Below are 14001 nucleotides of genomic sequence, written 5' to 3' on the forward strand. Positions count from 1 at the left end.
CCCCGTTGATAGCAAAATATAAGTTCAGGTATCACATTGATACCATTGAGAGTGGGTATCAAACTGGCCGGTGCACAAGAGTTAAGGCACTGATGGTGCATTTTTCTCATAATGAAATATACATAGCAGGCTCAAAATTTCATAATTATATATATAAAGCAAAAATAAAATTTACAAAACATGCTCAAACTTTTGAAATTATAAAAATGTAAATGAAATTCACAAAGCATGCTTGAATCAATAAAATTTACGATGCATAGAATTAATTAAATAAAGCATCACATTTAAAAGACTGGGGTACTTCCGTTAAATTTTTCCGTAAGCATGCTTTATTTAACGTAATGCTTTCTTTCATTAAATTTCTTTCACAGAATGGGATTCAAAGTTAAGCTAAGAGTAACATAAAAGAAAGGAATGCAACGTACAAATCTTATTGTTTAGTAAAAGACTTATATTTTATTTACTTAATAATTTTTTTAGAAAAAAAAAAAGAAAAAAAATAGGCCCAGACGAGACACTGGGCCTAAGACAGCCGACTCACAGGCCTCATGTCAGGTCCACCTCTCATATATATAGAGGATATTGCATAGATGTATGCTTGGAATACAAGTACGTAGAATCCTACTACAATATCAGCCCTATTACAACTAGGTTAAGCAACTTTGGCACACAATAACTCCTGAGTCTCTTCGTTTTCCAAAAGCCTCAATACAAATCTCTCTCCCTCTCCCTCTCTCTCTCTCTGTCGGTGAGAAGAATTGAAGGAGACGATGGCAATGCAGAAGTGTGTGCTTAAGCTTCCAGGCCTGTGCGCTCGTTCAAAGTTTCGCAGTGGCTTATTGAGCAAGCAGATTCCTCAGCTCAAACTCCATGGAACTCGTGCTCTGGTACTCGCTTTAACACTTGTTTCCTTGCCAAATACACTAATTTCATACCGACTAGGGTCTCAATTCAGAGCCATTCTTCTATGTATTTTGATGCCTAATTTTTTTTTTCTTTTTTCCGGTATTTGCAGTCTGAAGAAGGGCTTCGAGGATCAAGGTCGTTAAAACCTACCTCCGCTTCTGGAAGTTCACAGGTACTGATGAAATTGTTCATGTCATTTTTGAAAAGATGGTATTGTTTTTAATCAGTTGGTTTGTTTGGTCATAATCACTGAGTACTATTACTTTATCAATTAAATATATTATGATGTCACTATTTTATAGCTTAAGGAGTGTGGTAGTCTCATGCCCCTATTTTTTTTTTCTTATTACTTGATCATGCACTTAGGCTATGATGCAGTGGGTTAGGGTTTTGGTGGCTATCATGTAAAGATGTGAGAAAATCACATTTATCATTGCTGATCATGATGTTTTATCTTTCACATAACTGCTGATTGATTTCGAAACAAGCGGATTTTGGTTAACCTTATGAAACCCAAAAGCTAAGTGCATTGCCTTTTCGTTAAATGAGTTGAATGAATTCTCTGCATTCTATTATGGTTTAGGATTCAGCTGGACTTGTTTGGAGAGGCATATTGTGGTTTCAGAACCTTTGCTTATTGAGTTCCTTCATGGACCAAAAGGACTGTAATATCCTGAATTTTTGTGAAGTTATAAGGATGGAGTTCAGAATTATTATTTAAACTTAGCTTGGTTATTAGCCTTACCACACAAGTGAGCCATGGTTTATATCATAGGTCTACTTAGTATTTAGAGCGGGCGACCCATAAATCCCAAATTGGGCCATTACTGTTCAAATAACATCTCATGTTAATCTAGGCTACGGATTACTTTTCACTCATGGACTCTGCTATTTCTGATTTATGCAAACATATCTTTAAAGGATCTGATTTATACAGACACTTATAGCAGCAATCATAAACAGGGGTGCTCCTAACAGAGAATAAGCACTGCATAGAGGTGTTGTTGCTAGCATTTAGATGACTGCTTCTGATTCTCACTTCCTCAATTTGGGAGGCTCATATTGGGTATAAAAAACAGTCTTTAGGCTCTTCTATCCCTTTTTACCTTTGTTTCAGAAGAGCTTAAAAACTTACTCACTGTTGGAGTCGATTGGTGCCTCCTAAAAATTATAGGGATCAATGGCGATTTTGTAAATGCCTGTTTCTTTTAGGGTTCCAATTAGGCCTCTATGCGCACGTTCACCCTATAACAATGGGTTTTACTGCAGATAGTTTCTGGAGCAAGTTTTTACCAAATGCAAATCATGCTCTGGTACCCATCAGCACATCATGTTTGTGAATTTGGCTTGCTGTATTATTATTACTTCATAGTTCTCTAGAGTAACAGTTTTCTGCCTTTATTTTGTTTACTTTTTATACCATCTCTTTCTGGGATGTGTTGTCTATTTAGTTTCCTGTGGAACGTACTTCAGTTTGATCTAAAGTAATGTTCATTCAGTACTTTAATACTGGTTAAAAGGCACCAAGTTTATGGTATCCATTTCCTGTGCCAGATATGCAATACTTGCATATGCTCATTCAATGGCACTGCCACTTCAAATGAATTGAACAATTAACTCCTTGCATTTCTTTCCTTAATATATTGATGGATTTTCAGTTGAATATTGTCCTACATGCATATTATGGTTGTAGGATTTGGTAAAATCTATTATAGTCGGTATGGCGGTTTTGGTATCATAGCTCATCATTTTGTTTTGTTTAGTATTTCTAGTAGTCCTTCATTTCTTTTTAATTCTATTAATCCTCAATTGGGTTCAGGAGCATCCTCTTTCATTGATGGAAACTGAATATGAAAAGCTTCGGGTTGAGATGAAGAAGATGCACAGTGAATTAGTGAGGTATGCCTTTTAAAGAATCCATGGCAATTTCTAGCTAGGGAATGCTTCAATTAGGACTTTGGCAAAGCCCTATTACATCCTCTACGTCTAAAAATTGGTTCTTCTGCAGGCACATTTCTGAGTCAGTGAAATCTAATACAAGTCGGCAACAGGTACTCGTTTTCAAATCCATATTCTCTGAAGTGTTATTATGACCTATGTATCATTTCACTGCACTTTTGAAACGTACATTAAAGTATTTTATAGGTATTTTCTTGTCTTTATAGATTAGTTTACGTACTGTTCATGTCTCTAGAGCCTTCTAAACTTTTTTCTTCCTTTTTTTTTATAACTACTTTTTTCTTCCTTTTGTTACCTTTTATTAGTCCTTCATGCAATATTACTGAGATTAAATATATTAACAAGTGACTAAATCTCATTGAGCACTGTTGCTCATGATCACAGTAACTCAGTTTTGTTATATATTTGACTAAACCCTGAAAATTGATCAGTTTTATAGATCCAATTATAGTAAGTAATCCCTAACAGCGGAACATTTACTATTATTTTCTTGGTTGCTGGCTGAATCTTGAAATGAAAGTTTGTTAGGTAGGATAATTTTTTTTTTTTTTATTTATTTAAATTTGTGCTGTTGGGGCTGTGCATAATTTACTCTCTGTGTGTGTATCAGCAACTCAGCATAGTCTATAGACAAATTTGAATTCTTTACTTTCTTTTCAATAAATTGAAACGAGGTCTAGCTATATATATTTAAGAATGAGTGCATCCATTCCAAAATCAATTTGCAAGGGGTGGAGAGGAGCAAGTTCAATTCTTGTAGATTATATATTCAAAGATGTCAGTTATAAAACTCCCCATCAGTACTAGGCTGTAACCAATCAACATTCCCACCCCATGTACTCAACGGCTGGAAACATAGTCCAGACCCATGTTTGTGGTACCATCATAAGAATTGAGGTATCCAGCTATTAAATTTTTTTAATTAGCAGTACGTGACCTGAATTCTTATACATATTTATATCAATGATACTGTGGTGTTGTTAGAGCCTGCTAAGTGCTAACCCATGCATTGTTTTTTTCTTTTTGCAATATTTGAACTTTTGAAGTGACATATTGTGGCATGGTTTTGGCTAGTTCTCTACTGTAAATCCTTTTCTGGGACCAAAAAAGAATCATTACTTTGTTTATTCTATAAATCTAGGAGCATAAGTTTTCAAAGATGGAATTTGAATCGGATAAGGTTCAGAAAGACTTCCAAAACATGATCAGGTATGTCTAACTTTCGATCCGAAGAACTCATCTGTTATAGAGGCTTCAATCATTTCTTTACTGTGTTTTTGGCTTATGTTTTTTTAATAATTTTGTTACTGAACCAGAGATGAGATTGGCGAGAAATTCAACAAAATAAGTCAAGTGAGGACCATTAATATCCTTGATGAAAAATGTTTTATTTGTTTGCATTGGCTTAGAGATTGAATTCTTTTAATAACGTATATGTTTACAACAGGAACTTGCTGCACTAGGTGCTGAGGTTGAAGTCATACACAATCAGACGAAATTATGTTCGGTGGCCTCAGTCTTTTTTATTGGGACTACTATTGGGACTACAATTTGTAACTTGCGATGGTATAACGCGATGGTATAACTGAATGTTACATTATCACTACCTATCAGTATTCCAGTCTTACGTTATCAGATTCTGTATTTGTCTCAGGTTAACAAGCGAAAATATGTAGGCGTTAGGACTTGTTGGTTGGACTTGTTAAAAGTGAAAGGGTGAATCAGTTGATTGAAAATGCTTTTTTGTTTTTTTTTGTTTTGGTTATCTTAATGATCTAGGTTTTGTTTGGCCATATTCTGTAACGTTAGACTTTAATTTAAAGCACTTCTCCTTCTAAAAAAAAAGAGCATTGGAATTAAGACCTCCAAATCTAGTATTTGGACCTCCAAATCTAGTATTTGGACCTCTCTATTTTGTAGTTTTAAATATTCAACTTCACCTCTAATTAAAAAAAAAAAAACTAATAATAATAATTTTTTTTTATCACTTCTCTGCTATTGGAATTAATGCTTTCTTGGTCTATCTAGGATACTTCGTCGCAGTTCGCTGCGGGGAAAGATTTTGATGCGATGAAAGACTTAGCTGCGAGTAGATATTTTTCAGCCACTTGCGTTACTGTTTGCTTCACTTAAGCTTATCTAAATATTTTATATCTAAAGTACTTTTAATCTAGTTTAGTAAGCCTTCATTCTAGATATTTTGTAGGTTAATCTTGTACCATATATATAAGGAGATTACTACTCTAAATGATTGGTTGATGGCAGTGAACAAAAGCTTGATGTCTGGTTTTAGTTCCAAGATGGAGGTATGGTGTTGGATTCCATTTACATTGTGAACAATTCGGAAAGCTCTAGATCATATATGAACATGTAACTCTTAATCCTGTCAGTGGTTCTTTGAATTGAGGCTGCAGTGACTGAATCCTTGGTGTTATGCTTATATATATTATATAGTACAGTTCAAATGTGCCACCGACGTATAATGTGTTCTGTTAGCTTTTCCCAGCTAAAATTATTGGGAACCTTAGTTGTCCTTGCAATTTTTTGAGTAGTTAGACATGGACAATCTGGACTGTGATTGAAAGAAATCAAAAGGTACGGTGTTCCTGAACCAAAAGATCTTCGTGTACGTAGCATAGGGTGAAGCTGATAATAAAGGTTCAAAAATTGGATTTCTGTTCTTGGCTTGAGTAATTGATAATGGAGAAACTTCATTTTCTATGCCTCTTGTTTGTGGCTCAATGCTCCCAATAGACAGGATAGGCCCACCCAATCGTTCACTTCAAAGCTAGAATCGGGTCCATTCCTGCTGCAACTATGAGCTGTAATGGACGTAAGGTTGGACAAGAGGAAATCTAGTTAGACGAGATCATGAATTGACAACTTCTTTTATATTTGTTAACGTTTGGATCCGTGGGGATCTAATTAACGATAAGTAAAGAGAGAGAGAGAGAGACACACACACACAAGAAGTATAGTGGTTCGTCTCCCGCCTTAGCGGGAGACTACGTCCACTTGAATGTTTAACTAGTGTGTTTGGGCCTTGCGGCCCAAGAGGATTACATGAGATGCAATGGAGTGTTGTTCTAAGTGGGAGGAGAGTTCCTTTTATAGGTGAAGGAAGCCATCTCCTTTACATTTTCTTAGATGTGGGATGTAGAAATCACTATTCTAATCTAGAAAGCATGTTTGTGAAAGTAATTTTGCAAGGCCGGAAAAGTGGCTTCCCGGCGACGTATTTGCCACTTCCGGATACCGTGGCGTGGCGTAGCTTGAACATAGGGCTACAAGATGCATGTCTCGGTTGGGCCTCACCATGGCTTGTGGGTGTCCCAAAGAGGGTGTTAATTATGCTTGGTGATGTAGCAAATGGCCTTGCTAGTAGAGATATCTACAATATTGTTTCATTTCTTTAGAGTTGAGAACAAAGGCTTTAAACGAGGGGCTAATGCCGTCACTTAACTAGAAAGAGACCATGAAACTAATCCCACATTACGTTGTTGTTCTATGTTCCATTTGGTGCTTCATACTGTACTACTGTTCCTAAGAGATTACAGATGCGCTGATACAACCTTACTCTGATTACTGTAACCGCCTATCCGGCCAAAAGACCATTGGTGACATATAAAAGCCATACCCTAAACTATCAATGAAAAGAATGGCAAAGGAAACTTATATACCAAGATTGTGATCCAGTAAGAAGGCTCTCTACACGAGCGAAACATAATTGTATACATCCCTGATGCTAGAATAATAATAATTTCACTTTTGTGTCAGTTGTGTGGTATAATATTGACTTTAACTAATTAATAATTACTTTAAAAAAATAAATAAAAAGATTTCATTACAACCGTTAAATATATTTTACGTTAAATTAACTTTTATATGTTAGATTTGGGGTGTAAATATATCTAATCGAGAAAAAAAAAAAAAAAAAAAGAATCTTTATTTTCAACGTGACTTGACTTCGATGACTAAACCAGCCTCTGTCGTTTTAGGTTAGAATCACATTCTCTGTTGATTTTTTTGTTTGGCAAAATCTTTGTTTGGCAGAGTTAACGGACAGAAATAACCCTAGAATATAGAAGAATAAAGCTTTAATTTAATGGGTTGGGCGGGACGGGAGTAACTTGTGAAAACCCCAAACCCAGTCTCGCCGCCTCCTTCAGCATCATCTGCCGAATCTCTGTCTGCAGTCCAGGTAATTAAGAAATCCTTTTAATCTCGATTTGTTACTGTTGTTTGTGCTAGTCTGATAGATGATCTATCTAGCCCAGATGGTTTATATAGCGATAAATTATAACCCAAAACCAGAATTTGAACAAGACCCACAACGGAGAGCTCAGCTTTCCAAGAACTAATCAAAGCCAAAGAATCGAACGAATGAATATATATATTTTTTTTTTGGAATATCAGAATTGGGTGTTCAAGTGTGGATGAGAAGGGAATTGAAGATGAAGAGAATTGGGAAAGAAGAGGGTCATAGATAGAGAAGTGGGTGTGGGATAATTGTTGTTTGTTCATAAACATGTTTGGCTGTTGGAGTTGGCTGAGTGAGCAAATTTGTTTGTTGCTGGTGAAGATGGGGGCTTTGGTAGCGGCAACTTGATTGCTTGCTCGTGCAAATCCAACCCTTACCCTTGTGTTTTTGAAAAAAAAATAAAAAAAATTGTGATTATATTAGAAGGTAGGGAGCCCCATTTTTTTTTTTTTTTTTTTACCCGCCTAGAGCCACGGAAATCTCAGAGCCGGCTCAGACTGGAAGTGAGAAATGAAGCTCATAATGGCTTGCAATTTCTTTTAAGACACCTTTGCTTAAATGCCGAAAGCACACGCATGGCTTGTGTGCTGGTTACTTGTATATAATGAGCATGTATGTATGTATTTGGCGCCTTTTCTAGTTTTGCTCACCGTGCATAATTTTCTATGGAATCTGTAGGAAGCTTGTAACAGTATCTGAAAGCCAAGATGCAGGCTTGCAGTGGAGCTGCAGTTATGGGTTCTGTTCAACAGCCCACATGGCTTAGAGGAGCAGCTTTTCCAAATAGACGACTTAGCATTAGTGGATTTCCACATCAAGTGAACCTTAATTTTGCAAAGACTGCTAGATCTTATTCTAACATCCAAGGAAGCTTGGTTGCTGGGAGGCCATCCTCTCCGGCTTCAGTGCATGTGCCTGAATTTGGAGGTAATTGTTCTTTAATGATTGAACTAGTATAATCTGTTCTTGTATGGTACTGTATTGAAATTTAATCCCGGTTTGGTAGGAATACTTTTAATTCGGTTATAATGCCAGGTTCACTTTCTTTCTCTTCCATTACCTTGCTTGAGTTTGATGCTCTGCATAGCCGGTGTGAATTTATTTTACTCTATTTAGCACACTTCTCAAGCAGCAAAGCCATCATTTGGTTAAAGATATCTAGTGAGAGGTGTACACTGAATGTTATGGCTGCTAGCAGGACTTGTGTATGATCTGTTCTTCAATTTTATTATTTTCCATGCAGATATTGGAAGCAGTTTTGTAGATAATGGCTTAAGTGAGGCTGACCCTGAGGTGCGTGCTATTATTGACAAGGAGAAAGAGCGGCAGTTCAAAAGCCTTGAACTTATTGCCTCAGAGAATTTCACTTCACGGGCAGTAATGGAGGCAGTTGGCTCATGTCTCACAAACAAGTATTCAGAAGGATTACCTGGGAAAAGGTACACAGCTTGTGTGATGTTTTTTCTTCGTTAATGTGAGTAATGAACTGCAATTGATATCTTTAGTTATAATATTTACTGTTGATGTACAAGCCAAATACACATTTCAGGTACTATGGTGGAAATGAGCACATTGATGAGCTTGAAACACTATGCCAAAAAAGGGCCCTGGATGCATTTCACCTAGATGGAAAGAAGTGGGGCGTCAATGTTCAACCATTATCTGGTTCTCCAGCTAATTTTGAGGTTTATACAGCAGTTCTCAATCCTCATGATCGTATCATGGTAAGGTGTCCACTTGGCTTCATTTTTTCCTTTTTACAAGTGTGATTGGTCTTGCAATGCTAAATTATCACTATGTGAATGCAACTTAGGGTTTGGACTTGCCACACGGGGGACATTTGTCTCATGGGTTCATGACTCCTAAAAGACGGGTATCAGGAACATCTATTTATTTTGAGTCCATGCCTTACCGACTTGATGAATCTACAGGTTCTGCATTACATTTCCCATTAGACTATGTTGTCTTTCAGATTAACTAAGGATAAAATGCTTATTCTCTTGGAATGTTGTTTTTTTCCACCAAAAAAAATATATATATATCCAGGTCTGGTTGATTATGACATGCTTGAGAAAACAGCAACCCTATTTCGACCTAAACTCATTATTGTTGGGGCTAGTGCTTATCCTCGAGATTTTGACTATCCTCGCATGAGGAAGGTTAGAAGTTTGATGTCTTTAATATAAACGAATTTCATGTACAGTACATAACATGAAATTCATTACATTCATATGTACTCTGATTTTCTTTGGCAACTGATACAGTACTTTGCCTTCCAAATAAAAACTGATGAATTATATCTAATTTGCATTGGAAGATTGCGGATGCTGCTGGTGCTTTTCTTATGATGGATATGGCTCACATAAGTGGGCTTGTTGCTGCTTCTGTGGTTGCCAATCCCTTTGACTACTGTGATATTGTGACAACAACAACCCACAAGGTCTGGTTCAAACTCATGCATATATATCTATACTATTATTAAGAGAAGAGGGTTTGTTAGCCAAAATCAAAAATTTTGACAGAAATGACCTTAGAAGATTAAAAAACTTTGAGAATTAATTAAATCACAAGGACAATTATGACATTTACAAAATATACTTTTATTATAAAAAATAAATAAAAATAAAAAACCCAGAACCCACTTTTTACTCCCACTATCTTCTCTCTGTAATGACAGTTTTCTTTTTTATTTCTGAAAAAATAAAATAAAAAATACTTGCACATGCAGAGCATGTGTGTAGAATGACTAGTTTCTCTAAACTAATCCAACATTGAAAAGTTTATGGGAGTAGACTTGTTTATAGACACATGTTTCATTTTGTTCCTAGACTCGATATGCTTCATAAATAATCTGACATAAATAGAAAACCGCATACTTTTTTTGTTGTTATCCACAATCGAATGTTCTGACAATTTCAGACATTTCTCTTCAGTCTCTAAGGGGTCCAAGAGGTGGAATGATATTCTTCAAGAAGGATCCCGTTCTTGGAGTTGATTTAGAAACTGCCATCAACAACGCTGTATTCCCGGGCTTACAGGTTCGTTCAACTCTTCTGTTATTTGTCTCTCCAAGCAACATTTATATTTTGAATGTAGACATAAAAGGCTTGACTTCTTGATGCAGGGTGGTCCTCATAACCACACTATTGGGGGCCTTGCAGTTTGCTTGAAGCATGCTCAGTCTGCAGAATTTAAGGCTTACCAGAATCAGGTACTGATATTATACTGTCCTGACGTATAAATTGGTTCAAGTCATGTCCGAAGGTTTTGTGGCCTCTCTTCTTGTAGGTGGTCTCTAATTGCAGGGCTCTTGCAAGCCGATTGGTTGAACTTGAATACACACTGGTTTCTGGTGGAAGCGATAACCACCTGGTTCTTGTCGATCTGCGTCCCTTTGTAAGTTTATACTTCTATGTATACAGTCTTCATTACATATCTGTTGTTCCTTATATGAGAATTTGTGCTGAAATTTGGGCATATTTAGCTACTGTTTCATTTGACAGATATTTCATTTATCAGTGTTTTCATTTAGATAGTGTCACACATACATCAGTGTATTCATAGGCAAAGTGTAAGGCAAGGTGTTTTTGTTCTCAAGAGTTCAAAATATTATGCTATGTATTTAAAGTTTTTTCAAAGTGGCCATGGAGGTTTTTAGCGGGTCTATTTGAATTGAAAAGAAAGTGAAAAAACAAAATGCTCCTAACCAAATGAAAGTTACCCAGCAAAAAGTAAAAAGCTTTTGGAAAAAAGTCAACTGAAAATCTGACAAATCAACTTCACTCCAAAAACATAAAAGCCAAATTGACATGCTCATGCCAAGAGGCTTATGACTCGCTTGTTTCATTTTTCCCTTGTGTGCCTTTTGTGTGGTTATTATTATCATTATTATTATTTTTTAATAAAAAGGAATACATCCTATTCCTTTATTTGTCTTCTTTTTTGTGTATGAAAATGTTCTCCTTTGTTAATAGGGCATTGATGGTGCTCGGGTGGAGAAAATTCTTGACATGGCTTCTATTACTCTTAACAAGAATTCAGTACCCGGTGAGTCTTAAGAGTTTAAAGCCATGTTTTTGGTTAAGGGCTGCTCACCTAGCTGTGAGGTCCTATTGTTCTTTTTGTGTTTGTGAAGTTGTTTTATCTGAAAATGTAACGTCTCTTGAAAAGGTGATAAAAGTGCTCTAATGCCTGGTGGTATTCGCATCGGAACACCTGCTATGACGACACGAGGATTCACTGAGAAAGACTTCATAGCAACTGCAGACTACATTCACGAGGGTGTGCGGATAGCGATTGATGCTAAAAGCAAAGCCCCGGGCTCAAAGCTCCAGGAGTTTTTAAAGCATGTTGCAACCCCTGAATTCCCTCTAATTGATCGAGTTTCAGATCTGCGGACAAAAGTCGAAGCTCTTACCACCCAATTCCCGATGCCTGGAGTATGAGTCGGTATAGTTATACGCAGGTCAATCTTCTCATCTGGAGGATGGAATTGCAGGATTAGTCGCTTGTTTTGTATGCATAACTATTTAAAGATAGTAGGTGGATGTTGACTTTGGTATGGCATGGCAGAGTGAAAGACTGCTTGTATGCACTGTTTGGTGTGCACAAAATCTTCTATTTTGTATGAAGAAGATGAGGCAAAGGTCCATTGTTGGACCAATAACATTCACATAGTTATGGTAAGCAGATTACTTTCTCCTCGACTTTTTTTTTTTCTTTCTCTTTGGCCCTTTTGACATTCATATGATCCAAGTCATTTAGGTAGATGTTTTCTTTGGCCCCGGGCTCAAAGTTCTACTAGTATTTACCGTTCATGAAACAGTATATAGATGGACGAGGCAGTTTTACGGTAGATGTTTTTCTGATGAGTCCAAAGGAGTGAGCTTTCTGTAGTTGTCAGTTGTAGCTTTTGTTCGTGTGCTTCAAAAATCCATTTGAATGGTTTTCTGTTTGGATAGTTTCACCTAAATTGTATTTTAAAACTAAATTAATATAGTACAACATTTCTCCTTATAATGTTAGAATATGTGGACTTAACATTCCAAAGTGCACATAGATCCAGGTGGAGTCCTAGTTCCTCTAGGAAAGCTAATCTGCATTTGTTTATGTTGTTGTGCAACATTTATCTTTAATCATTGAGAACTATATCAGTAGTTTCTCTAGAGTTGCGGAACTACGAAGTTGTCATTGGATGGGCCAAACAAATCAATAATTACAAAGTTTTTTACCTGTGTTGTTTTATTGCTTTATATTAGATATTAAATTGACTAATCATAATTTAAAAAAAATAACTAAAAAATGGGAGTAAAGCGATCTATTTTAAAAACATTTAATGCCACTGATTCTGAAATTCTAAATTATATAATTTCTCACCCTATTTAATTACAACTCCTTAAATAAAAATTTAATTAGATAGTTTTTAATTTTATTCTTGTATTAAATGGCGAGGCCATTTCAAGTGTAATGACACCTATCCCCCTGATGTACTGGGCCATTATTCATTCTTTACTTTCAAAAAAAAAAAAAATGGCGAGGCCATGTATAAAATTTTATTTTGTTTATCTAACTATTTATACATAATTAAAGAATACTAATAGAAAAATATGACTTTTTTTTTTCTTCTATTAAAAGATGTATGTTGTGGTCATTTAACCTACCTATAAAATTTGATTGAGATTTAAAATATTAGGGATGTGTATTAAGTAGTTAAGGGTGTGTATCTTAACTTTTTCTCTTAAAAAAACAAAAGATATTTATTTTTGAGTGAAAAAATTGAGGCCAAGTTATGAAAAATGAACCACGTGGTGTGGTGTGTTGGTCGAATGGCCTAGTCTGGAACCCCCAGGTCTAGCGTTCGAATCCCAGCTCCATCCCGTGGCCAGCAGATTTGAGGGACCCTTTGGGTTCGTGCGTCTGCGGTGCAGTGGATTAGTTTGGCTTTGCCAGGCTTTCGCCGCAATGTCGGTGCAGGTGTCCTGGCGCTGGGATACCACTGCATGGGTGTGTGAGTTACTAACAGCTAACCCGATCAAAAAAAAAAAAAAAAAAAAAAAGTTATGAAAAATGGCTCAGAAATAGTCACTCACAAATAATTGCACCTACTCGATTAATTACAGGACAGTAAAACTATAAAATATGGTGTCTGAACTCTGAAAAGAGTGAGAACCCTTCAATTGATACTAAAAGTTGTGAACTCAGGGCCTCATACTTTGTGCGACGTTCCTACTAGAGGAAATAAGAAAAACCCTAAGGAGCTCGTCCAAAGCTACGATAAATCATAAGACTAAAAATTAAGACTTGACCCAAGCAAACTCTCTAACCCGACCAGCTAAAACCTTGTTCAAGCTATTCCATTTGTTCAAGCAACTTGGGTAGTAGACACCTAAAGACAAAGACCACTGCTAGTGGCATAACCACCCGGAATGCCACCTTAGCACCTGACCGAACTTCAACACCAAAAGGACTGTCACTTGACCAATCTACATCGACACACAGACCACCGCTGCCAAGTTCACCATTGGACCCCCATGAGATCCGGTCGACCAAACCAGAACAATGCAACACCAAAACTTTAGCATGCAGACCACCACATGCAATTGGTTATAGAACTGGCTGCACAACCACCCATGCCAAAAGAAAGGTGGAGAACCAGAGTCACAACACAATAAATCATTTAGACCATGAGATTGTTGTCGATCAAATCCCCTTCAACGCCACTGGGAGCAATATGGATCATAGACACCCAAACCCTACAAAGACCATTCGCGAGATCTCCTACAAGAGCAAAGAGAAACTAGCAAATACAGCTCCAAGTGAGTAGATGAAGGACGTAGAGAAGAGATCATACCCAAGGATATATATCTAGATAGGAA

At 36.6% G+C, this 14001-nt stretch overlaps 2 protein-coding genes across 2 annotated transcripts; both read left to right on the forward strand.

Annotated features, from left to right (window-relative positions):
* Nucleotides 1-83: 83 nt before the first annotated feature.
* On the forward strand, nucleotides 84-4572 carry LOC133742439 (uncharacterized). Its single transcript, XM_062170095.1, has 7 exons — nucleotides 84-887; nucleotides 1016-1078; nucleotides 2726-2805; nucleotides 2915-2957; nucleotides 4007-4074; nucleotides 4182-4218; nucleotides 4313-4572. Exons 1-7 carry the CDS (start codon nucleotides 771-773, stop codon nucleotides 4448-4450), a joined length of 546 nt encoding a protein of 181 aa, XP_062026079.1. The 5' UTR covers nucleotides 84-770; the 3' UTR covers nucleotides 4451-4572.
* A 2335-nt stretch (nucleotides 4573-6907) lies between these two features.
* On the forward strand, nucleotides 6908-11832 carry LOC133743980 (serine hydroxymethyltransferase 3, chloroplastic). The gene is made up of 12 exons (XM_062172080.1): nucleotides 6908-7066; nucleotides 7805-8053; nucleotides 8370-8565; nucleotides 8676-8850; nucleotides 8940-9057; nucleotides 9173-9285; nucleotides 9444-9566; nucleotides 10060-10164; nucleotides 10251-10337; nucleotides 10415-10522; nucleotides 11101-11173; nucleotides 11297-11832. Exons 2-12 carry the CDS (start codon nucleotides 7834-7836, stop codon nucleotides 11569-11571), a joined length of 1593 nt encoding a protein of 530 aa, XP_062028064.1. The 5' UTR covers nucleotides 6908-7066; nucleotides 7805-7833; the 3' UTR covers nucleotides 11572-11832.
* Nucleotides 11833-14001: the final 2169 nt, after the last annotated feature.

This window comes from Rosa rugosa, chromosome 4 (assembly GCF_958449725.1).
Source record: "Rosa rugosa chromosome 4, drRosRugo1.1, whole genome shotgun sequence".
Lineage (NCBI taxonomy): Eukaryota > Viridiplantae > Streptophyta > Magnoliopsida > Rosales > Rosaceae > Rosa > Rosa rugosa.

Bases quoted from the DNA above. Each gene is read 5' to 3' on its own strand.
- LOC133742439 (XM_062170095.1), top strand. From the start codon at position 771: ATGGCAATGCAGAAGTGTGTGCTTAAGCTTCCAGGCCTGTGCGCTCGT. The intron at 888-1,015 runs GTACTCGCTTTA...CGGTATTTGCAG, and splicing joins TCCATGGAACTCGTGCTCTG to TCTGAAGAAGGGCTTCGAGG. The intron at 4,219-4,312 runs GTGAGGACCATT...TGTTTACAACAG, and splicing joins AATTCAACAAAATAAGTCAA to GAACTTGCTGCACTAGGTGC.
- LOC133743980 (XM_062172080.1), top strand. From the start codon at position 7,834: ATGCAGGCTTGCAGTGGAGCTGCAGTTATGGGTTCTGTTCAACAGCCC. The intron at 8,851-8,939 runs GTAAGGTGTCCA...AATGCAACTTAG, and splicing joins ATCCTCATGATCGTATCATG to GGTTTGGACTTGCCACACGG. The intron at 9,286-9,443 runs GTTAGAAGTTTG...TTGCATTGGAAG, and splicing joins ACTATCCTCGCATGAGGAAG to ATTGCGGATGCTGCTGGTGC.